The sequence below is a fragment of the Etheostoma cragini genome, chromosome 5 (assembly GCF_013103735.1).
Source record: "Etheostoma cragini isolate CJK2018 chromosome 5, CSU_Ecrag_1.0, whole genome shotgun sequence".
Classification (NCBI taxonomy): domain Eukaryota; kingdom Metazoa; phylum Chordata; class Actinopteri; order Perciformes; family Percidae; genus Etheostoma; species Etheostoma cragini.
This window is the reverse complement of record NC_048411.1, coordinates 1,955,302-1,980,859: the sequence shown is the minus strand read 5'-3', so window position 1 is coordinate 1,980,859 and position 25,558 is coordinate 1,955,302. Positions and strand designations below refer to the sequence as shown.

The following is a 25,558-nucleotide window of genomic DNA, read 5'->3' as shown; positions in this document are numbered from 1 at the left end:
CCCCCCCCCCCCCCCCCCCATTTCAAATCACAACTCAAAACAAATCTTATTCCACTTGAATGTCTATTGCTGTTTTATTGCTGTGTAGTATTTTTTTGCTGTTTTTAAATGTCTAATGTATGCTAACCCTGTACAGTGTCTTGAGAAAGGCGCCTTTAAATAAAATGTATTATTATTATTAAAAGGATAGTTTGGATCTTTTGAAGTGAAGTTGGATGAGGTAGCCTTCTTATTACGTGTGCTTTATATTTAGAATATTTCCCCGCTTTACCTTGCCGTCACAGGTGACAGCCGTCTCCGTATGTACATCTATGCTCTCTTTAAAGCCACCAGAACATTTCTTTTACCTTGAAGAAAACGGAAGTTTCTGGTTTGCTGCAGCTTCTATCATATTAGTAGTAGTAGTAGTAGTAGTAGTAGTAGGAGTACTAGTTGAAAGGAGTCGGGAGGGATGAAGAAAACAATATAACGGTTTCAGTTCCTCGTGTAAAAAGCACCGTTTGACAGCAAGGTAAAGCTGCCAATATTCTGAATGCATATCAAGGTCTGGGTTTTTAATTCTGAATGGCAGGGTGTCCATTACAAAGTGATACAGGACACCTCACAAGGGGTTCTGGTGATTGTTTACCATTCTAAATGAATGCTCTACTGTACATTAAATGAAAAAGTAAGTTTTTTCCAACACTGTTGTGATCCTTCAGTGCCTGTCCTCTGAACACCACAGGATGGCGCTAACACACAAGCTAAAAGAGATGAGTTCTCCCACCCTGCCATACTCCTCTGATCTAGAGGAACTTTGATCAACTCTCATCCCATTCACTGGTCAGATGGTGACAGTACACATGGCCCACCATTTGTTTGTGAAAGTCTTCATTGATTTGGGAACAGTAACATAAGTGGAAACCGTAACGTGGCTCGTTGATGAACATACTATTAAATTATATTGACTGATTGCCAACAGCACACAATGTTTTGACTTTGAATCTTGCTAGCATAGCGTTAGCTTTCTGGCTCGTAGCTGCCTGACCCAAAAGTTCTGTGACTTGAGTGGACCAATTATATCTCCCGTTGCCAAGCATGGAGAGTCGTAGCTAAGGTCTATCCTATTTACTGGAGCAGTGAACCGCATTTGCATTGCATAAAAACCTTATGGGATCAAACCCTCAGGTTTTACCCAGGAAAACAGAGTTATTGCAAAAAAAAGTTTTTCATTTTGATTTTAAAATTCATTTAAATGAAAGAATGGTTTTAGGAAAATTGTATTTGGCAAGTATGGTATAAGTGGTTTGATGCCCTTTGCGGTGTCCATAATCATATAATTAATCATAATTCTGGCAACCCCGTCGTCCATTAGTTCCTGATAATGGACAACAAGTCAGGAATTAATTCTTACATACACTTAAACAGATTTTTTTTAGGTGGTCTTTCTTGCTGCAGCCCATGCTGCCCCCGCCCAGACCAGAACCTTTCTTAGCTCCCTTGTCCCGACTCCTGTCTACTTCTCCAAACTGGAGGCGTGCCGACTGCCATCTAATGTAGGTAATACACAGACTGTGGATAAGTAACGTATAAAACCCCAATCCCCCCCAAAAAAGTGTTTGACTAAAAATCACATTTTCAAGACTACAAGTCATCCTTTTTTTCACAGCTTGGCTGGTCCCGCGACTTATAGTTGAGTACGACTAATACTCGGAAAAATACAGTAAGCACATTTTTCCACTCATTGTATCTTTATGTATCTAGTATCTAGATATTTATATTTTTCAGTTTTTTAGACGTTATGTATTTATATTTATCCCTCTACATGCTCTGCACACCCATTTCAGCATTTAAGCATTTATTTATTTTAATTCATATAACTTATAACTCGACTTTTCCACAGTATTTTTAATTGTTTGTTGCATTCTTTTAAGCTGTGAACTTAGCATGTAATTTCGTAATACAGTGTACTGTGGTATGACAGTAAAGAAATCTTAAATTCCAAACGCAGACCTTGTGAATGCCGTCTCTAAAAACCTGTAAAAGAATCAATGAAGTAAATCTATAATAGTGGTCCCATCCAGTTAAAGGACTTTTGTCAATCTATTTCAGCATACAAAACCTCTCCGAACTTAGAAACCTTTGTCTGAGTGGAGGTTTTTTGGAGCATGGATGGATAAAGTAGAGTTGCAGTAAATGGCCTGTGTGGGTGTTGCTCGTTGTGAGAAGAGAGAACGCAGGTGGTTTTTAATCCAATGTTCTGCCCTAAAGAGCACTTAACAACAAATAGGAAAACAATGAAGCACCACTTTGGGTGTCACTCAAAGCTCACTAGAGCTGGTTGGCTTGTTTATAAGGATGCTGATAAGAATAACTCTTTGGATTAAGGTATGTCAGACAATTACATAAACATAGTTCAAACAAAGTCTAATGTGCTATTTTTCTCCCTGTGGCAGCCTAAAGGTCATAATTAATAAAAGGCAGTTTTTTAAGAATTCTTACTAGAGTTTGGAATTGCTTTCTAGGGTCTTTCGAGGTAATAACGCTCTAAGCAGATTTATCATGGTGTAAACTATGACTGGGCGCAAGAAAAAAACATATAATCCCCGCTAATACCTGTTTGCAGCTCAATCTGTCAGCCTTTTATATGCTAATACATTTAAAATGGGACCATAACAAACAATTAACACGAGGAAATGATTCTGCCAAGCCAATTAACCTGGGCCTCATGCAGCAACATTAGACGCTCCATTGCCTCGCTGCAATCCTAAAAGTTGTGCGCCACTTTCTGGAGGTCAAGCTAATCAGCTTCTTAATTATAGCATCAACGGTGTAACAATGTCAATACACAATGTGAGTGTTTGTGCATTGTTTTGGGTTGTAATCTCCACATTTCCATATTTCCTGTACTTTGCTCCACCAGGAAGTTGAGTGACTGTTTTCTACAGATTTAAACAAACATCTTAACCCTTGTGTTGTTTTCTCGTCAAAATTGAAATTCAACACCTTTGTTGACGCTTTTAGTGGATATTTTTGACTTTTTCTAATGTTTTTGTCCTTTTTTCCCCAATGTTTCTCACTTTTTTGACATTTAACACTACGTAACACTAACTTTAGTTTACAGTTATTTTTGTAATTCACGGTCGATAAACCTAATTTATAGGAAATTATACCTAATGTTTGAGTTAGAAAAGCAGAAATTAGGAATTATTGAGACAAAAATTACAAGAATGGATGTTGATGGATAATCACAGACTGGAATATGTCAACTTTTAGTGAACACTCTTTCCAATGCAATTTGTTTTCAAATGCTATAAAATTGAATAAGATGTCCCAAAATTGATGAAAGTAGAGATTTGTATTCAATCATGTTCTTTTGGGTGACAACAATTGGGTTGTTAAAAAAGAACACTGGTATAGGAAAACAGGTCAACATGACCCAGGGACAACATGAGGGTTAAGAAGGACTTGGTTTGGGGCCTCAACACTGAACCTTCCACATGTCCTGTCCATATGAGACCATGGTCTAGCATGGGAATCTGAGTTAGCGTCCAATCTCTACAGAAACCTCTAAAAGGTGAGACTTAAGAGGCCTCAGAGCTTAAGAGGGGCACAGGGTGTCCATCAGCACCATGCACACCCACCCACTACACATAGCTGGGATTCCTTGTGGGAGCAAATCCTTACTATCAGTCTGATAGCCCTATTTTCAAACAGCGCAAGAAGTTGTTAAAATGATGGTGAAAATTGGGTTTTGCATTTCGCATTGAGAATTGGTACAGTTTTGGCAAACTAAATACTTGATGCAAAAGAACCGCGATTTTTGACGAAGGCTTAAAATGAAAAGAATTCAGTTAGTGAGTAAATCAGTGTCCATTGTCCTTTAAATAGGGCCCTGTCCACATGAACACGGATTGTCAGAACCGTAGCTTTTTCTGTACAGTTAGCCCGTTCGTCCAGGTCACTGAAACCGAACCGTTATGAAAACTCCTGCCAGTCAGAAACTCCGGTTGCACTGGTGTCATGTAACCAGTCAACACGGTGAGTTTTGGCTTTTGACGTCGGAGTGCGCCCTGATGTCTCCTTTGTTTGAATCAGATTGTGCACTGCCATCACCTTTGTTGACACGAGACACATACCAGTTTTTGTGTAAACAAAAAGGTATGAAAATCAGTTGTTTTCTACAATAGATATATATATATTTTTCATTTTGTCTATAGTAATGTACTGGGGGAAAAAAGTTACAAATTTAAGGTAGGTAATAGTAACAAAGGATGGTGTGACTAATCCTGTAATCCTGCTAGTTTTCATCATCACATAGAATGTCTTCCCTTGCCATGCACCTGCATCATCTGTAAATACTAATGAATGTGGTGATTCCATTGCTTCCAACCTCAATCATTTTCTGAAAAAAACGTAAGTGCGCAATTTTACTGTAGTAAAGAGAGTGTTTTTTTGTAAGTTTCTTTATAGCTGTATATGTAACCTCGGCCATCTGACCTGGACATGTTGGTATCTTTGCTCATTTACCTGTTTCTCTCTAACGTAACGTATACATGTACACACACACTGTGTGTTTGGTAACAAGTCTAAAACAGGAAACCTCTTTAGGCTTTCAGCTGAAATTGCAATCAGCAGAGTTAAAAAGTCATCAGACTGAAATACATTTTGTTTATACTGTGTGGTTAACAGTTTTGACAGCAGTGTAGATCCACAGTGTTGTTAGAGGTTAGAGGCATGGGATAAATGTGTACAGCCTTGAAAACTGTGTTTAAGGGAAGAAAAAGGAACTGCTGCTGTGTAGACTGGAGTTAGAGTCTGGTCTACATGAACTACTGCTGTGTAGACTGGAGTTAGAGTCTGGTCTACATGACCTGCTGCTGTGTAGACTGGAGCTCTAGTCTGGTCTACATGAACTGCTGGTGTGTAGACTGGAGTTAGAGTCTGGTCTACATGACCTGCTGCTGTGTAGACTGGAGTTAGAGTCTGGTCTACATGAACTGCTGCTGTGTAGACTGGAGTTAGAGTCTGGTCTACATGACCTGCTGCTGTGTAGACTGGAGTTAGAGTCTGGTCTACATGACCTGCTGCTGTGTAGACTGGAGTTAGAGTCTGGCCTACATGAACTGCTGCTGTGTAGACTGGAGTTAGAGTCTGGCCTACATGAACTACTGCTGTGTAGACTGGAGTTAGAGTCTGGTCTACATGAACTACTGCTGTGTAGACTGGAGTTAGATTCTGGTCTACATGACCTGCTGCTGTGTAGACTGGAGTTAGAGTCTGGCCTACATGAACTGCCACCATGCTGCTACAAAATATACACACACAGATACACACAGACATACACACACACATACACACACACGCTTCTCAAAACATTACACTTGTCACTATTCTGCCTGTTTATGCGGGAAACATGGATTACAGTAATGGGGCTCATTAATCCTGGCACAGCCTCCTTACACAGTGGCTTGAATAAGTTTACACACCCAGGCTAAAGTTGATAAAAAAGGCCGAGGGAGCTTTATCAGGAGTCATAGTATCCTGATCCATGAAATAACTGGCCTTTAGTAATTAACATCTGCCCGCCTCTATGGGAATTTAACATAGGGGGGGTGTATACTTATGACCCCTGTATTTTAAGAAAGAACATTTATTTATTTACAATGAAAATTGGTGTCCTTAAAAGGTTGGATTTTCCTATTTTTTTAATCAAGGCATTAAAATCAATTTCCAAAAGATGTTTTTTTATTCCTCTTTTAGCCTGCATGTGTAAATGTATGCAAGCCACTGTATGTAATATAATTCACCTTGAATAATAATTGTCTTTTGGCTCAACAGACAAAGTTAATCTCATTAACAGAAAATCTATAGAAAAAAAACGCATTATGTACTTTAACAGACTACTGTTTGGTGTGTGTGTGTGTGTGTGTGTGTGTGTGTGTGTGTGTGTGTGTGTGTGTGTGTGTGTGTGTGTGTGTGTGTGAGAGAGAGAGAGAGAGAAAGAGCACTGATGCAGGCTTTGTAGCCCTTCCACTGTGCTTTTAATGCATTACATTATTGGACAAAGGTGAGGCATTATCCACGATGGAAATTTCCACCGGGAGAGCCAACAGAGAGAGACTTATTTCTCAGAAGCACAATGAAGAACTATTCTGGCCAATTACATTTAATCCTAATTAAATGGTGCAATGGTTTAAAAAATAGGAATGCAAAATCACAGCGTCCCACCAAATCAAATTTGGCCCTGCTTGCATTCACGGTGGTCGTCGCTGTGATCTAATGATACAAAGACGTAAAATTCATCTTCATTGGTTTATTTCTCCTGAGGTTCCCGATTGAAAGAGTCAGTGAGCTCTCTGTACAGGAGAAGAGGAGAGGCCTGTGAGCTACTGCTGGCCTCCTTATAATACTCCCTTCCGTGACAGATAATGAACATGTGACTCACTAGAAGTAGTCAGGAAAGGTAGCAAATGGTTGAAGTATTATGCATGAATAGCATTTGCATGATGTGCAGGAATAGCGCTTTGTTTCACAACACAAAACCAGGACAACAACCTCCCACCCACCCTGTGCCATTTGTCCTGGTCTCTATTCAAGTAAAGGTTATGCTGAGCCCACGTCATTTTTCTGCAGCATCTGCCTGCATATTCATCTAACCACATGCGATCTCACTTGGGAGTGGCCCGGTTTCCCTGGGTTTACCGAGCAGATAGAGCTGTCGCCGATGCGCTTTGTATGGTAGTACAGTCACAACACTGGAGGGAGGGGAGTGTGGGGGGGGGGAGACAATGAGGTGCGAGAATTTAAGTGGGTTGCAATTCTAACAAAGTGTTTTTGGAGTAGCATCCTTTTATGTAAAGATGTGAAAATTGTTCTCGCCCACGCTGTGTTGCAGCATGACAAGTACGGATAGATATTAAAGAATGGAAAAAGGCGTGAAGACAGAGTCCACAAAAGAACTTCCTTTCCACATATACCTATTCATTTGGTTAGTTAGTACTGAGACAATGTGTTCAGTCCAACTCAAGACCTCATTCATTATGAGGGAGAGAAATGCTTACTTGACTTATTGTTCCTACTTGATATTTGTATTACATTTTTTGCAATATGTCCGATACCCGTTTGTGATACACTCTATGGTTAAACACATATTTCACTTTAAATGCATATATAAAGTATATGTCAACACTGCTGTAACTGATCATGTTTACTTGATATATGCAGCATATTTCTATCCTTTTATTCTTATTTCTTTCCTTCTTTATCTATCTTTCAATAATTACATATATGAGAGGCCCATAGAGAGGTGTACAGGGGCTGCTCTTTAACACGTCATCACTGACTCTGAGACACCGCAATATTGCATTACTGAAACCTGCAAAATTGGTCTATTTACATATTTATCACACTATTTAAGCAGTTGCACACTTTGTTTTCCCATCCTGTTTATATTCAAGTATTTGTTCTTATATTGTATGTATGTATATTGTATATATATGTATATGTAATTTCCCATTTTTTTGGGATCAACAAATATCTATCTATCTATCTATCTATCTATCTATCTTGCTATCTATCTATCTATCTCGCTAACTATCTATATGTATTAAATGTAATTCCATTACAAGCATCCTGAGGAGAGTCATCAGGTTTTAAAATGCAGAATATGCAGATTCCGGACTCTAAGTCTATAAACTGACTGACTGACAGCGTAACTGATTGCATCGTTGACTGATTGCTATTGACATGGCTGCTTAATGAACACAGCAGTGGACATGGACACACAAACAGTTAATGAGTCCGGTCTGACCTGGGAGGACATGCCATGGCAGGGGTAGAGGATGGCCTTGTCGTCGTCCTCGGCGCCCTGGTCCAGGCAGTACCCGCTAGCTTTGCTGTTCCTCACCTGAAAGACAACCGGAGACAGATGGTTTGGGTACGGTGGGTGCCAGGTGTACTGGGATCAAGATTAAAAGATGTTTTCTATAAATAATCTTACATGAACAGCTTGGACAATTTTGGAAATGTGCCTATTGGTCCTGATCACTCTCATATCACTTCAAGACTGTATGACCCCTGATTTCCACCAACTGGGAATCAGCTCCGCTGCGTGACGACTCCGTGCTCCGCTGGTCTTCAATACCCACCAGGTCCGGATTTGTTACGTAACTGCCGCGGCCATGACTGATAGCTGAAGTCACGAGGAAAAACACGAGATCTCGCGAAGTCACGTGTGATCAATAACAGGATGAAGTTTCTATAAAGAGAACCCCAAAACCTCTGACCTCCAGGCCTGTCTCCGCCCACTATGACATTTTCAAGGTGTAGTGCAGGGAGATATGAGCCGCCGTGAGCACGGTGTACTTTATTTTGAAAATTAACCAGATGTTTTATTTTGTTTCTGTGCTTGACTTCCTGTCCCTCACTATCTGCCGTGTGCTGAATTGCCGCAGAACTCCCCGGCGTCCGACAAAAATAGAAGCTCTGCGTATCTGCTCTGGAGGGCTGGGGATCGCCGGAGCTGGGACGGAGTCGGGACGCAGCCGTTCTGCAGCCAGTGGAAATACACACACTGACTTTAATGGAAACCTAAGGACTCCTCTGTCGTGCCGAAGCGGATCCGCAGACGTTCCGCAGTTGGTGGAAATGCGGGTGAAGCTCCAGCCTACCAGCAACTCTGCACCTGGGTAACGGCCATGTTTCGTTATCTCAATTCTCTAGGGCTGTAAGAATAGGAAATACTAAATAAATGTACATACTAAGAAGCTTATGTAAGGATGTTAAGGATTTGGAGAGAACAAAAATGTTGCTCAAAAACTACTTCCTGGCAAAGCTTTTGCTGTTACACTTGCCACAAAATGAAAGCATCTGCAATCTGAAAGCAGATCAAATGTTTATTTCCCTTGAAACTGACTCATTATTTCCTTCCTGCGCGCATGTTATACCACCCCCTGTCTATCAGACCCAATGTGACTTGTTCACACAGCAGTCTCAGATCCTCTCAATGAGATGACCTGGCCGTGATAGGATATTATCATGCAGTGACCAGTCCCCCTTCTGTCTCTCCCTCTCCCCCAGGCCTCCAGTTGGTGGTGTGCATTGAGCATGAGCTTCGGTTCTGTGTGATTTGAATGCATACGGCTTCATTTCCACATTGCGACATATCTATGTCATATACATGACATAGATATGCATATATATGCGCTGTTTTCAGGGAAGGTTCCACTCGGCTGGTCTGGTCAGCATGGCCGAGCGCGGCGGTGAGGCTCGGTGACAGATGAGATTCACTTCTGCGACGGCGGCTGCGGCAACACACGGCTTGTCGACAGCTCTAAAACAGTGCCACTTAAGTGGCTGCCGCTCTGAGGAATCCATTAGCTTGGAAGCAGCTCTAAAGCGGGCGGCAGGGGAAACCAGGGGCGAGCAAATTCACACAGCTCTGATGAATCTAAAAGTTCATTTTGATGTATTCTGACATTGCATTTGCAGAACATATTGATTTGCCAAGGTTTTCCACTGTTGAAATCAATATGACGAAAAATGGCGGGTTTCAGTGTGTGACTCTGGAGTGTGTTCCATTCTTTAACCTGTCATACTCCTTCTTTCTCCCCCCCCCCTCCACTGTGCTGAGTTCACAGCCCAGCCCAACACAATCAACTTGGAATGGAAATCTGAGAACTAAACTGTGTAAAAAGTGTTTAATTAAAACTAATTTTGAGGAAATCGCATCTAATCCTGTGCGGTGATGCTGCATTGCTATAGCAACGAGATACCTGTACCTGAGAACGGTTACAGTGAACTCATATTTATTTGCTTTAAAGTGGCGTTAGGGTATAAGCCTGTTACCGTGATCATGCTTGACTGTTTATCTGCATGTATCAGTTTGTGTTTGACCATCTGAGTTTTTGCACAAATTACAACTGATATCAACGAGCTGCAGAAGTCATGATGATGCACAGCTCATAAATTAATAACATTCTCACCAACTCATTTTCTGTACTATCATCTGCAGAATCAAATTAGCTGTATCAGGATATGCATTCTCTATGAACCACAGCTCTGTAATAGAATTATAGATGATGATTTAGCTAAATTAACATGCTGTGTTTCTCCAACAATCCCATTAGCATGAATCTCACCTCGCCATATGTGATGGTGTTGTTGTAGATCCGCATCTCTGGGTAGACGTGTTCAAGGTACCAGCGAAAACTCCGACATTGCAGCCTTTTCCTTAAGGCCAAGCGCTCAGAGACATCCCCGAAATCAACCCCGGGGTTCTGTCAACAAACGGTACCAAACAGAGGGGAAAAAAAGATCATAGCCAGCGGGAACTTTACTTAAGAACCGAGTGAGGATACTAGCTGCTGGAAGACGCAAGAGTGTTGTGGTGCTGAGAGGACACAACAGGCACTTAGTTAAGATATGGATAGATGCGCCTGTCATGTGGGACCTTTATTGTTCTTTCATTAGACATGATCTGTGCTGAGCAAATTCTAATCAGCTGCTTAATTATGAGCCCTCACGGCCCTGCCTGCCTTATGGATGTGGCTTCCCAGATAGATTAGTGGAATGCCTAATAGAGCTTCGGTGCAATAGGTGCAATGCATTGCACAGAGGCCTGACACACACAGAGGCCTTGCACAGAGGCCTGACACACACACACACACACACACACACACACACACACACACACACACAGGCCCATGTCAGTATGTGCACTGCTTAAATGTGCATGAATGTGCAATTAAACTGACACTCTGTATAGCCATAGAAAATATACACTACATGCATACAACATAAAAGGACAATCGATTTCCATAGAAATTGATATAAGACAGACACACACACACACACACACACACACACACACACACACACACACACACACAAGCACACACACAGAGTTGTCTTAATACCAGACACTGTTTCTAGGTGAATCCTTCTCATCAGTTTCCCTCTCTGTAGGAGTCCACATTCAGCCGCTGAACGTACTCTAAACATTTGTTAATAATGAATTCTAGATGGAAATGTCCACTTTTGTTGTAAATTGACACTAACAAATACATTCAATTTCAGTGAGATGTTTTTTTAGTATTGGGACTTGGTGCTGGCCAATATGGTGAATCATAAAGCCTTCCCCCACAAAAGTAATTGTGCTCTCAGTGGGTAACTCAGACAATAACAATATTCTGTTATTGTGTGTATGGGCAGGTTGGGTAAGAGAGAGGGAGAGAGGGAGGGGGTAGATGGAATAATCGTAGCGTTAGGTCTTTGTACTTTACACAAAATAACTCTGCACCACAGGACAGCTGGGGTAATAACGTGCCATGCCACTGTGTTTGTAATTACACTGCAGAAGGGATGTGGCCTGATTGGCTAGTTTGTCAAAAGCGCCCCCCCCCCATCCTCCTCCTCAACATGTCCTCCATGCTGCACTCACACATTTACAACATATCCCCAGCTGGTACTTCCAACCTGCACTGTAGTGAGCGTACCAGACTTGTGTGTGACGGCTACACCGCCGCTTAGAAACAGCAGTGTGTTGTTTCAGGGCAGCGTGCATAGGCCTTCACTGATGTCCTTTACTGACTATCATCTCATTCAGTTTGGCTGACGAGGCAATTAGGATTCAATATTAATGTCTTTGTTAATGAAAGTAGCTGTTTATTATATGGCAGCCAAGACTCTTCAAAGCAATTAAACTAAACTGTAAGAAAATAAGCTGATTAGACACTGAGGCTCATCTCATTCACTTGGTGCACATCTCTCATCTGTTTGGAGTGAAGCTCCACTGCTTCCCCTCTACTTTGCTATGCTGCCAGTGTGAAGGTCAAATGGGATGAAATCTGAATTTTGAATTTTTATTGATTAGTGTCTCCGGAGACCCAGGCGGGCTGCGTGTCTGAATGAGCAAGTGCGAAGGGAAGAGAGGGAGCAAAGGGAGCTCAGGGTTTAAAGGAAGGGGGTGATCGCAGACGGACGAAAACTCACATTCATGGGAATGTTCCAGGCCATGTAGACATGGGATTTGTATTCATCCATCCACACCTCGGCGGCCCGCAGTGCATTGCGCTTAGCGTAATAATCTATGTCATTGTTGTAGGGCTTCTTGGTGCGCTCGATGTGAGCCACTCTGGCACATGGCAGGACTTCCATACTCCCTCCACACTGCCACACCTAGACAGCAACAGGAAAGAGAGAGTCCCTGTTTCAATCAAATGTGGATTCACACAGGAATGTTTACCTTTTTAAATATACATGAGCATGATGGAAATGAAGGGTGCTTTAGTTCCACTGTGTGGGTGCAGTGGCCAACATGTAAGGCTTTAAAATAACATTGATAAGGAGTTAGAAGTGGATTTACCCTCCTGTTGTCTTTGGGTCAAATTTGGCCCATTTTCAAAGTTTCTATATCAGAAATTTGGGATTCTTTCAACCAAAAAATAAAGAGGATGTTCCCTACAACGCTTATAACAAGTAAAAGTTCACTACTTTCATTACATTTGGTTTAAATCAATTTTATAGCATTGGGGGGAAAAATGATAAAAGAACGCTAACAAAGAGAAAAACAAATGTGTGAAAAAGCTGAAAAAATGTATGGAAAAATCAACAAATGTCAAAAAGAGCAGAAACAAATGGATAACATCATCGGAAAAAAAGGGACGAAAACGTCAGGAAAACGACAAACGTGTTGAGAAAAGACATCAGAAATATTTTTCATTTTAAATTTAGACCCAGAAAAAAAAGTTAAGTAGCAGGAGAGGATTAAAACATTTTTTATAGATATAATGAAATCTATGCTAAATGCATTGGACATGTAATCATACTTGAAAACGTAGTCCTGAAAAAGAAATCAACCTGACTATCTGGCAGCAAAGGGATTAAAGGATAATTCTGTTTTTTTACGGTGCTTTTCACACTCCCTATTGATCGTGATAATGTTCCACAAAGTGAGATCTTGGAACTCAGCAACAGTTCAAACAATGAGCCAAGAAGGTGCTGTCAGAAAATCAGATTAAATGCAAACAAGCCAACGGTTTGGATAGATGATCTTCACCAGTGTGGAGGTGAACCAAAAGAAGCTATAGCCCCTATACGGGGGGGGGGGGGGGGGGGGGGGGGGGGGGGGCGGCCGCAAACACACAAAATACTGAAGGTCAATGTTTACTCCAGAGTTCGGTCTGTAAACTGTGACGGATGTTTGCAACCTTTTTAGCAGTTGTAGTTATTTTCAGTGAGTACAATCTAACTACTACCAATGGGGATGGCCAAAATACCAAAATAACGATAGTTTGAGGCTGCTCGACCAAAGCGTCCACAGAAATGTTTTAAACCCCTTTACAGTCCCTTCTCCTTTTGCCTTTTTTGTTCTAAAAGTACCTTTCTTTGCAAAAGCATTCCTAACTACACACTTTACATTGTTTAAGTGGTTCTGCACAAAGAAAAGTCCCATTTCAATGATGTATATATAATAAAATATCTTGCTTTAAATAGTATTCTAGAGAATAATAGTGGTGAAGTGAATAAGCTTGACCCCCCCATCACTGTGGCTCTGAAGCTCAGGCGTCTATGAAGGAAAATACACACATATTCACATCTTGCCACTATTGAGAGCACATTCAAACAAAGGGACCAGGCTAAAATATGGTCTTCATTCATGCGTCAGCTGCATAATGTTCATAACTGGATTTTCTGCAGTCATCTGCTTTCTTATTCAGCTCACTGATTAACATATAAGATGTATGCACGGACACAGAAATCTGCTATTAAATATTCCAGCTGTTCACAATAGAGCCCAGTCTACGAAACACAAAGTCCATCCCGTACACACAAACGGGCATGAACACTACATGGGAATCATCCTTTACAGGAACGGTTTCTAGTCTAACTTTAATAGACAGGTGTTACTGCCATAGCCAGGGAAAGAGTGTGTGATGAATGGTTCTGTGAACTTATAACCAATTAATACAAAAGTCTGCTGAGAGTGGCCTATGACAACCAGAATGTCAGTGCAGTGAATATGGCCCAAAGAGCAATGTATAAAGCCAAGTAGTAAATATTTCTCATATTGAAATGCATCTATCAAGCAGATTGATTGATTGCAGACTCGGGGATGTTGTGACACTCGGCGACATACTCAAAATAAGGAAATAGTGTCAGAGGCAGTCACGTGTTAGTAAAACAGTCGTTACTTAGAGTGCAGCAATAGATTTTATAAAACTCTCTGAAAAATAAAATCCTTCATTGATATACAGTATGCAAATCTACAAATCTATGCCATGCTGTGGGAAAGTGGCCCAGCAGTGACACAGTCGCATCACAATGCCACAGCATATGGTAATGTCCTTCCAGCCATACAAACTGCAGAGCCACCGCCACCCACGGTCTCTTAATGATGATCACCACTATGTGTAACAGATGTTCGGCTCCATTAACTTCTCGCTGAACCCAAAACCATACTGCATGGCGTTAAGGAGACTGCTGCTGCTAAACTATTTTCTCAATTACATCCAGAGCAGGGGAAGACAGTGTTGTGCTGACCGTGTTTATTTAAGGCCACGCAAGTAAAAACAGATTCTTCTGCTTCAGGGCATGTTCACAATAATCATGATTGTAATGCTTTTATTCAAACGTTTCTCCTATTGTTATGTTCCCTTGGCCAGGCTAGAAAGGTACCATGAAAGTATAGTAACAAATCAATCCACAGGTGTGGTCTTTCCCCTCATTGTGGGTAGTTCTTTTGTGCCGAGTGAGTTTATGTACCCCCAAATGCTCTGAAGATGATCATAATCTATTTGGAGAATTTTGTTCTCTCTGTTTTGTTTCTAGGAAACTAAAATATAAGGTGTAATCTTTAAAACAGGTCAGTAATAAATACATAAATGAAGAAAATTCTACTTCACTGTGAGGTAATAGTGTTTTTGTTAGACTATTTTCAGCCATGGATTAATACATATTTGGTGCTCTAGTGATTGTTTTTGGTAACTACTTAGTCTTTGTTATAAAGTGTTATTTGACTACTAAATCAAACTGATGACAACATAACATCAAGACCAGCTTTCAGCTCTGCTAACGTACAAGCTGAGCATTTTTTAAGATAGCAAAAAGCTCATTCAAATCACCAGAGTCAGTTCCTCTGGGCATGCAAAATATCTAAGTCTGTGCGCATCAAGCCATAGGTCCAAGTGTGCAGCATTAATGGAAATGAGACACTATCAAACATTTACCCAAGTCCCACTTACAATCATTTACATGCTTCTGTAGTGCAAAGGGTGTAAGGAATCTTGTGTTTAATTGCATGTAAATAAAGTCATCCATTCTCTGTTATTCTCTCTTACTCTGAAGCTCTTAATTGGCCCTGCTGTATCACTGGTGGTGGAGTAGTTGGCCGGGGCTGACCTATGCTTAAACACCTCCATTGACTGGCTGACCCTTCATCTTCACTGCTGATGATCCACAGTGATCCTGGCCTGAAAAATCCATTAGTTCTTAGGACTAGGCTTTGCCTGCTTTGCTGCTGCCCATGACAAGTGCTGCCCTTCTACAATAGCCTTCATGGTCGCTGCGTTGATGTGGGTGTAAGGGAAATACCAATTTAATGTTAAGTCTTTAGTCCTTGCAGATTCTACCCATCCCCCTTTGAATCACAGTAAGCTCTGTGTAATGCCGTCTTTCTTTGGTTTCTTTATCCAGCTTTCCTGTTTAAAATCAATAAAGAGTGTGTGTGTGTGTGTGTGTGTGTGTGTGTGTGTGTGTGTTTGTGTGTGTGTGTGTAGGTATCTAGCTGTGTGCTAAGTGGTTTTGCACTCATGGATAATTGAAAATGTGTATATGTGTAATTGCAGTTAGCAGTTTGCCTGGCACTAAAAGCAAATTGAAGATCAATATTTTGTCAACCACCATTTCCAGAAGGTCACAAACCTAATAGCTAACTAGGCTTGTGAAACTGGCTTTAGATTCTTTCTTTAGGTTAGGCTTTGCAAAGTTTTCATTCAAAAGAAGCAACGATTTTTTTTCAGTAATAAGGGAACATATTATTTTCTTTTTTCTTTCATTTGGCGGCAGCTCACTGCACGCCATAGCCACTGTACCTCCAGACAGCTGATAATAATAGTGTTTGACTGTAATCATCTCAATAAGCATTGTTTATTGTAATTACACAGTATATCACGACACAGTGTGTCACAAATCCCATGCTAAGTCAATTTCAACTATTTAATGAGACATCAAACAAAGCAAAATGCCATATCATCTGCCAATTTTGGTAGCTGTGGGTCTTCTGGGGAGTTAGACACATTCAGGGCAGAAAAAACAGAGCTTTTCTAAGAGTGTTCCAGTGCTGACAAAAATATAGCATTGCTGAATAAATGTAGCTGCTGAAGCTTCTTACATACACACTGAGCTCTGTTCAGAGTCTGAGGGACTGTCTAAAGGCCGACTGTGTGTGCTTTCCACGCGGTTTTCCTTGTTCCTCACTGTCCCTCAGTAAAATCAGTAAGACTGATTATGTGTGTTTCTACAATGTACAAGCCTGCGTGATGTTGACAAAAACATTTCCAATGCTAAAATCACATCAGGTCAGAAGTGGAGGAATATAAAGCTTTCTGTTAGACCTCACATGTATAACTTGACTTCTACTGTACATCACATCGAGATCTGGATTTGAACAAACCTGTGTTCCACTTGTAATAAATAGGCCTATTTATTACAAGTGGAACACAGGTTTGTCTTCACTAGTAATAAATCATTGAAAATGTTTTTTTTTTTTTTAAGTGTCATACTCAGCCAGGCGTGTTAGTTGCCTTCCACAGCATGATATTAGTCATTTCTTTTTGGGACTACCAGTTGGAAACAGTCAAAAAGGCATTAAGTTCTGTAAGACCCAGACAAAAAGCCATCAGAATTAAAATTCTGGTGGTGTGCCTCGTCGGGACATTTAGACAACTACTTGATCCAACAGTTTCTCCATTCCATTCTCCAATTTAGACCTTAAAATAACCCTCAAGAGGCAAGGCGCTGCACGGGGGGGGGGGGGGGGGGGGGGGGGGGGGGGGGGGGGGGGGGGCGTGTTGCCTCAGGTGCCGATGAGATGATGAAATACGGTCCAGCGAGTTCTGAAGTTTTTAAGTCTTATTGGAGGTCAAAGCATGAAAAAGCAGTTTAAAATGGTATGACAAAGGACAAAAGTGAATTTACAATCTATTGTAAATATGTCAATCTGGGCTCTGGGAAATTGTGACAGCATTTTTCACTATTTTCAGAATTTTTCCAAACAAAAACATTTTTAATTAATCAAGCAGATTAATCAAGGACTAGGCTTTACGTAATTAGTTCACTGTCTTAGACCTGGAGCCTGCCCTGTTCACTATTTACTGGATTGCACCATCCAGTGTATCCACAGTGTAGTTGACAGTTTTGCTGTACATGTGGAAAGTGTAACGGGGGGGAAAAACCAATTCAACGCAATAGAGAACATCTGGTTACATTGTAACCTTTATTCTTTGAGTCAAGAGACTATCTGGTGATGTGGCAAGCTAATCATAAACCCCTGTCTTTACAGCAGGGATGAGAGGAGACAGGGACAGAGGTCCATTTCTTCCTTGATTAAACAGCAAACCACCTGACCCGAGACATCTGCATGGAGTCAACTCTGCCGTTGAGGATCATCAGTGCTGAAGTGATCTTTATCACCAATCTGATGCGTTGGAGGGAAACACGGACAGCGGATTGCTGGCTCCAACAGTGCATGTCACCTCCCAGGACTGCTCTTGACTCTATCTTACAGTCTGTGTCTTCATAACCGGGACTTCAAAGCATTAGCTAAACAAATCAGACCAGATTGCTGCTGAGAGCACCTCTGCTAATGACATGCTCTCACTGTATGTTATTTTTGGCAAATCATTGAACTGCATTGGGAATTATTCACGCTATCTAATCTGAGTTGTTCTCTGCTAAGCCAAATGTTATCTGCTTCTGCACTTACTAATACAATTGCCTCAATATTAAAGCAATTAGAATACGTAAGATCTTCCAAACACATGGAATACAAACATTCAAAATACAAATCTAATAAGATGCTTTTGCGCAGGGGAAACCAAGCTTTAAAAGGGGAGAAGACATGGTGCAGTTAGGTTTTGCCTTTAAAAATTGTAATATTATGAAAACAAAATAAAATCTAAATACCAAATTGGATTGTTTTCATCTTTTCCCTCTTAAGACATCCCACACAGGTGCTCAGGACTGCATTTTGCACAAGTTCATTTGGCACTGACCCTTTCATAAAACTGCAGCCTGCATCATTAAGAGGAAGCACTTAACACAGAGCACTTTGATGTAGTGGTAATGTAATTGCTAATTTAATTTAATTGTCTCTGTACATGCAGTTAGTTAATTGCAGCTAGGCCATTTGCGTGATAAGCTCCAAGGGGCTACAGAAAACATTAGCCATAAAAAGCATATAAGCTATTAACAGCAGTAAACATGTTTTCATCAGCGCAATTACACAATTTAATCAATAAACTGGAAAAATTCAGCACGTAGAGGCTTATGACAGGAATAAAGACAGGATTCGGGTTTAACATCTCAGCTATTAGCTACTGGTATCCATGTGTGGGTGAAGAAGACACTGAGACAGCATTTTGCCCATTGTGGGCCAAGAAAACTCTGCACTGAAACTGAAAAGGAGTATTTTTAAATTAAGACAAATGGGGCATCAACTATGTGTCCAGAATAATTTTCAAAGGGATTGAATCAACCTTTAAACAGTCAGAACTTAACCCTCATGTTGTCCTCATGTTGTCCTCATGTTGTCCTCGGGTCAAATTGACCCGATTTCCTATATCAAGGTTCTTTTTAATTCCCCAAAATAACATGGTTGATTCCACACAAAGCTCTCTGCAAAGTACAAATCTCTACTTTTATTAATTTTGGGGCGTCTTATTCAATTTTATAGCATTTGAAAAAGAAAATGGAAGTGTTTTTGAAATAGTATTGAGTAAAAGTTGACCATCCATCAACATCCATTCCTTTAAATATAGTCTAAATAATTCCTAATTTCCACCTAGGTATAATTTCCTAAAAGTTAGGTTTATTGACCATAACTTCCGAAAATAACTGTAAAACTAAAGTTAAGAAGTTAGTGTTACGTAGTGTTAAACATAAAAAAAAGTGCCAAACATTCAAAAGAGCACCAAAAGTGTTGAAAAAGGGAGAAAATTAAGAATTTTTATTATTAAGAAAAAGTGAAAAACATCGATCAAAAGCGTCAACAAAAGTGTTGATTTTGACTTTTGACGGAAAGACAACCCGAGGGTTAAAAACATATTGATGCAGCTAATTCCAGGCTTTTGACCTATCAGACATGTCAGTTGGTCCCCAGTGCAGTAACACTGAATGCTGGGTTAATCCAAACTAGTTTGTTCGACTTATCAGCCAAGTTAGAAGGCAAAAGTAGCTTCTAACAGCCACACTTGAACTGCCTCAACGTGTCTATACTATTTCTGTTTATAGTGTGTATATATTAGTGTGTGTATATTCTTTGTTTTGTATGTGAACGTGCATTTTATCAATTCATTCAAACCTTTATTTAACCAGGATAAAAAACTCCTTGAGATTAAAAATCTCTTTAACAAGAGTGTCCTGGCAGGTGGCAGCAGCGCGGTTTCAAATAGACACAGAGACACTTCCAGGTAAATACAGTACATACACACACTTTCACTCATATTCAAACGACAATGTCATCATAAAACCCTGGGTCCTAAATCCATTTAAAAACAGTGACATACAGACTGCTTTTCTGCAAGATCCTTTAAAAAGCCTTTAAAAGAATAACGTGAGACCAACTCCTTTAACAGGAGTTCATCTGAAGCTGATTCCATGCAGATGGGGCTGCAAAATTAAAAGCCTTTTTGCCAAAGTCAGTGCGGGCTTTACGGACTGTCAATAAAACCAGATCCTATGAGCGCAGGTGATATGTTCCTGCAGACCTCGGGAGGATGTAAGTGTTCAGATAAGGACGAAGAAGTCCTAATATTGCCTTATGAATAAAAACGATGCCAGCGCATCCAACACCGAATGGAGAGGGAAAACCCCCGACCCGAGAATACAGCAAACAGTTATGAGTGAGAGATTTTAAGTTGGGGATGAATCTAAGGCTCCATGAAACACACTGTCCAAAGCATGAAGACACTGGGAGGTTGAATGCATGTATAAAATATCACCATAGTCCAAGACAAACAAGAATGTTGCATTTACAAGTTGTTTTTTGATTCAAATGATAAACAGGATTTGATTCAAATAACTTTCATTTCAGTTTTTTAACCAAATATTGGACATGCAATGTAGAAGACAGTGATTGGTCAATGGTAATACTCAAGTATTTGTAAGATCATTGTGAGCAATGACGATCCGAAGCAAAATTCCTCGTGTGTGTGTCCTCACACCTGGCAAATAAAGTCTGATTCTGATACTGAAGGCACTTTGAATACAAAAGCTTGTGTTTTCCATACTGTTGCTCTACTGTTTGTGGTTAGGGCTTAGGTTAGGTTTTGGTTACCGTAGTAATAACTGGCTGGGGCTAGGTTATGGTTGGGTTGAGGACAAGCATTACTGAAATGACCGGTCAGGGTTATAAATATGTTTGGAAAATCAAATCGATGATGAAGAGACACTGGACACATCACAGGGAGCTGTGATGCCCGATACATATTTAAAATTGGGGCACCCATTTTCCGACTTTCGTTGTAAATACTGACAGAAGTAGTTCAGTACAAGACGGAAAAGGAGAGCCTTCTTTCTCACCTGGCCAGTCACTACACTATGTAACACGGATGTGAATGGCGGATTGTTGGTTTTGGTAACAGAAGTTTGTCAGGCACACCCCACCACCTCCCCACCCCCAACTCGGATGTCTGAAAGGTCTGGATGGAGGAGATTTCAGGAGCTGTTTGACCTTCTGATAAGCACTTCTGTCGGAGTATCGGTCTGTTGAAAATGGCCCAATTTTCAGTGCAACCTTTACTGAAACTGCGAGGATGATATTACCAAGCTGGCTTTTTCTGAGTCAGTGGTCAAAATGGAAAACAGGGCAGAGGAGATGCAGCAACTGAGCATCTAAGAACCCAAATTGAGATGATGAAAGGGAGTGCTGATGTCATGCAGACTTAATATAACGCCAGACAGCTGACATATTTGACAGGCAGCAGGGAATTACCCCGCAGCAACAAACCCAGGGCTCAGGTTTGCCCAGAGGAGTGCAGCAGCGGCCTGGCGTCAACCAGAGTTCATCGCCACGTTTCTCAGCTACTCTGTGGGCAAGACAGGAAAATCTCCACCACAAACACATAGCAATGGGTCTGAAGATGTGTGATCTAATGTTAACCACAGCCGACAGAAACATTATCTGGAGCTTTTTACTGCTCACTGACGGATTCATTGGGTTCAAAGCATTGATCTATAGATTGCCATAATGCTTTAAAAATCATTTGAATTTCTTCCTCTGGACAATCAAACACATCAGATTATTGACATTTTAGAGTCATGGTGCTGGAAACAAATAATGCATAAATGCTTAACAAAGCTATAGATATCTAAGTATATTTCTATTATTCATCCATATTTATTTAGCCTTAATCGAGTTACAGTGGTCAAAGATGCTTGCTAATAAAAAAATAGAAACACCCTGAACTGGATGTTTTTGGTCAAAAAAGTTTAAGAACTATTCCCAATTTAACAAAAGAACAAGGCTCTTTGTTATAGGTGTCATTTTGCTGATCAGAAACGTCACAGCAGCCGTGGTTCACCGGTGGGCACTGCCAATCTACCTGCTCGCTGGAAGTTTCCTCGCAAAACATCATTCAAAAAATACATTAATTCCTTCTGCCATTTGTTGCTCTCCATATGGAGCTGAAGATAATTACCACTGTGTCATAACTGCACTGCTGGCCAAACGCTGGGAATTAATTTAAAGTTATATACAACTCATTTCTTTTAAACAGCGTCATGCATTAGTATTCCTCTCAGCTACTGCAGTGTGGTGTCTCGTGATTCCGCAAACTATGTGGCCTGGTCTCTGTTCAAACATTATAAATAATGTTACAGAGAGAAAATAAATCTAAATATCTTTTCAACAGCTTCAGTTTGCAGGCAAGTGACATTTCAAAAGCTGAAGGGATAATCTCGCCGCCGTATGCCTGCTGCATTCAAAATTGATTGGGCACATTCATTAATCCAGCAGCTCTTGATTCTGGTACTTGAGTACACATCCAAGATGATTTTCTGTCCTATCAACTACTAAATAACATTCATCTAAAATCCCAGGTGTTAAGTCGGTCCCTGACTAGATGGCAAGACAACCAGAAAGGCTGTAATTCTTCAGAATTAAGATCGAGAGCCATTACATTATCAATGCACCACAAAAAACTAGCACGGCATCGCCAGACTATGTTGTCTAGTCTGGAACCCCTCAGTTCAGAGAACAGATTTTTATTATTTTATATACAGTATTTTAACACAATCGTCTCAGGCAGATTGTTGCAAAATCTGGTTAGCACAATTCAAAGAGAACGCCCAAAGTCAGCTGAGAGAGAGAGAGAGAGAGAGAGAGAGAGAGAGAGAGAGAGAGAGAAAAAGAGCGAGCATGGGCGTCTTCCTGAGTGAACGTGCGCTATGCTTCATTAGATTGTAAATGAAAAACTCTTTATATATTCTAATTAAATTTGGTGAATTCATTCTCAGAACTGTGTCACAGGACTACCTTCATGTTCTCACAGAAATGTTCACTATTAACTTGGAGGAAAGCCATCTCCAGACTTTCTGTATCCACTCGAGATAATGAGTTGTGTGCGCTTGGTTGCATGTGGGGAATTTTACACTTCCCACGTTTTAATTGAAATGCTCGCCACTCTGCAATCTCTCTACCCAAAGGGATGTCTTTTTGCAGTATATTACCCCAAAAAGTCTCGCCCAATTCAAAGAAATGACAGGAAATGCTAATTAGTAGTGCACACCAAACAGAATGCATGTTTATATCTTCTCTTATCCTTTTTAAAAGGTTATGGGGAGAAAGTTATTTAAGGGCTGTTATAGAGCATTTTCAGTATAATATTTGTATTTTGTTTTTGTACTAGAATTTGTTTACATGCTAATGTTAAAATTGATTTAAATCTTAATTTTTCTCATACTGCCCATGAGTGCTGCTGCTGTATTCACCCTCTGTATGAGATGCTCTGTTGGAGCCTGTCTCTTTAAGCCCCCTCCTGAAAAAGCCCAGCTCTGCTCTGATTGGCCAGAGTTTTTCCTGGAATCTGCGCTCCGCTCCACAGCCTCCGCTCAAAGGGGGTCAGCCTCTCCTCTCTAAGCGTAGCTCCTATGGCGCCATTTTAATGCTACGAAGCCAGCACGTGCCGTTAGCATCCCATTGACTCGCATTATTTTTGCACCACTTTGACAGCAAATAAAATTACATCTGAAGCGTTTAAAGACTCTATTTGTCTGTTGTTTATTTCTAACACGAAAATTTATAAAAGGCTCCGTTAGCTTGTAGCTCACATTACGGCTCTGTAGCATATTTTTTTGTAAAAATAGATTATGTCATAACCACGCGACTTCCCGTAACATTCGACGATTCACCGTATTGTCAGGAGAAGCTTGCAGACAGTTCGGACTTCCATCAGCTGTTTAGGTTCAATTACTAATGTCAATGTATGTAAGTTAGCAGTAATTAGCCTGTGCCTATGTTAATGTTAACTAGCATGTTAGTTAGCAGTAGTTACCCTGTGTCTATGTTATCTCCTAACACCTACCTACCTCTCCGTCTCTGCTGATTGGGGATGATTGAGATTTCTCTTGCACAGCTACCAGAAGACTTACAACTTTCAGACAGGTTGTCCACGTCACATCTACGTCTTCAAGCTCAGTTGGAGGCTGTGCAGTAACGCTCAGCATCACCAGAAAAGAACTTCTAACAGAGTTCACTGGTCGCCCTCCAGAGTAACGGGATCTGTCTATGCCTTTATTTCTCTAAAATAAGTTTTCATTATTGGAAAATCCGACATTATGACATTGTAGGTATGGCAGAAAATACGGAATAGGATAATATGTCCACTTTAAGAATATAAAATGATTTGATGGGGTACAGTGGACACAATGTAAGGTTCCTATGGTTGGTTGAACCATCCTCTGTTGGAATAACTGTAATTAGACACAGAGATGGCAGAACATATTCAAATTAGAACCGCTCTGGTGTCACTATCGATGCACTGCATAATCACACCAACACTAATTTCCAGTTCTGAAAGCTGTGAATATCCCATGGTAACAAGTCACTTCTTTGAGCTGTTGTGTGAGTGTGAAGAATATCCACAGTGAAATACAGTGGGAACATAATGTGAAGGCTGATTTATAATTTAAAAGATATATCACTAGGCATAAACTACTCTTCTAATAGGAGTTAAGGTGCCATTCATTTTGGTTTTTCATTCCTCGTGAATTAGAACTCTAAAAGAAATCTTGTGCTTTTATAAAGCAAGATGCTTCCATTTCACATTGGCATTTGAAGAGTTTCAGTAACTGATTCATTACTAATTGACCTCCATGAGCAATGGTGGAAATGCAACGTTGACAGCTCTCTGGCACAGCTTACAGTGGCTTTTAATTACCATACATAATAAATTCCATTTCTTTTACAAAAGCGCAAACAATCTAACTAATTATGACAGCAACATAACATCACGTTAGTTGGTTAACAAGTATTTAAAATGACAGTTGTTTTAAGTAAAGTGGAGTAAAGTGAAAATTGACAAATGACAGGAGGGAATCTGAGCATCTGGTAAAGTTTAAGCTAAGGTACTAAGTACTAAGTGTTATCTATTAGGTGTCATGGAACCTGATCCCAAAGTCCAATTTAATGCACATGCCATTTGACTGATTTTTTGCAGCTTGAATGTGCCTTCGATTCCCTGCAACCTGTTCTATGTTTTAACAGTTTCATTTAAAATTAAGACTGGTTATATTATATATTATATAACAGTTTAACATTTTTGGCTATACACTTTTTTGCTTTCTTGTGAAGTGAGTGTTGGATGAGAGGATTGATCCCACTCTCATGGAAGCTCCAGCTAGTTGGCTTAGCTTACAATAGACTTGATAGCATGTCTATGCTAAGTAAAGACTACAAACCGGCCCTAACAGCAACTCTGGCACGTCCAAAGGCTAAATAAATCCAGCACCTCTTAAGCTCATTGTTTAACATTTGATATCTTATTTATCCAGAAGTGTGCCCAGCCAAGAAATTGTCCTGCACAGAATCACACATTGTAATGTTTTCATGCTTCAGTTTTCGTATGGATTCACAAATGCTATACAATGTTTTAATTAATGAGCTTTAGAGGTGCTGCTAGGCACATATCTTTTACCTTGGTACAGAGCCCAGCTAGCTGTTTACCTCGGTTTCCAGTCTTTGCTAAGCTAGCAGGGCTTTCTCAACCATAATGCTACATGCTGAATTCATGTAAAATCAATGTAAGCATTAAAACTAACTAAATTACTTTTCTCAGATATGATGGTTGAAGTTGTTCCC

General features: G+C 40.4%; 1 protein-coding gene and 1 long non-coding RNA gene across 2 annotated transcripts in view; one reads left to right on the top strand and one right to left on the bottom strand.

The window, feature by feature from the left end:
- LOC117945133 overlaps positions 1 to 740 on the top strand; it is a 9,787-nt gene extending 9,047 nt beyond the window's left edge. Inside the window, exon 3 of the long non-coding RNA XR_004656735.1 lies at positions 673 to 740. This is a non-coding gene — a long non-coding RNA (uncharacterized LOC117945133). The remainder of the gene's footprint in view (positions 1 to 672) is intronic.
- The window catches only part of galnt9 (polypeptide N-acetylgalactosaminyltransferase 9), a 90,898-nt gene that overhangs the window by 2,140 nt on the left and 63,200 nt on the right, over positions 1 to 25,558 (bottom strand). The window contains exons 7-9 of the mRNA XM_034872415.1: positions 11,974 to 12,159; positions 10,122 to 10,259; positions 7,793 to 7,888 (exon numbers count right to left, since the gene is read on the bottom strand). Coding sequence (XP_034728306.1) covers positions 7,793 to 7,888; positions 10,122 to 10,259; positions 11,974 to 12,159 — 420 coding nt within the window. The remainder of the gene's footprint in view (positions 1 to 7,792; positions 7,889 to 10,121; positions 10,260 to 11,973; positions 12,160 to 25,558) is intronic.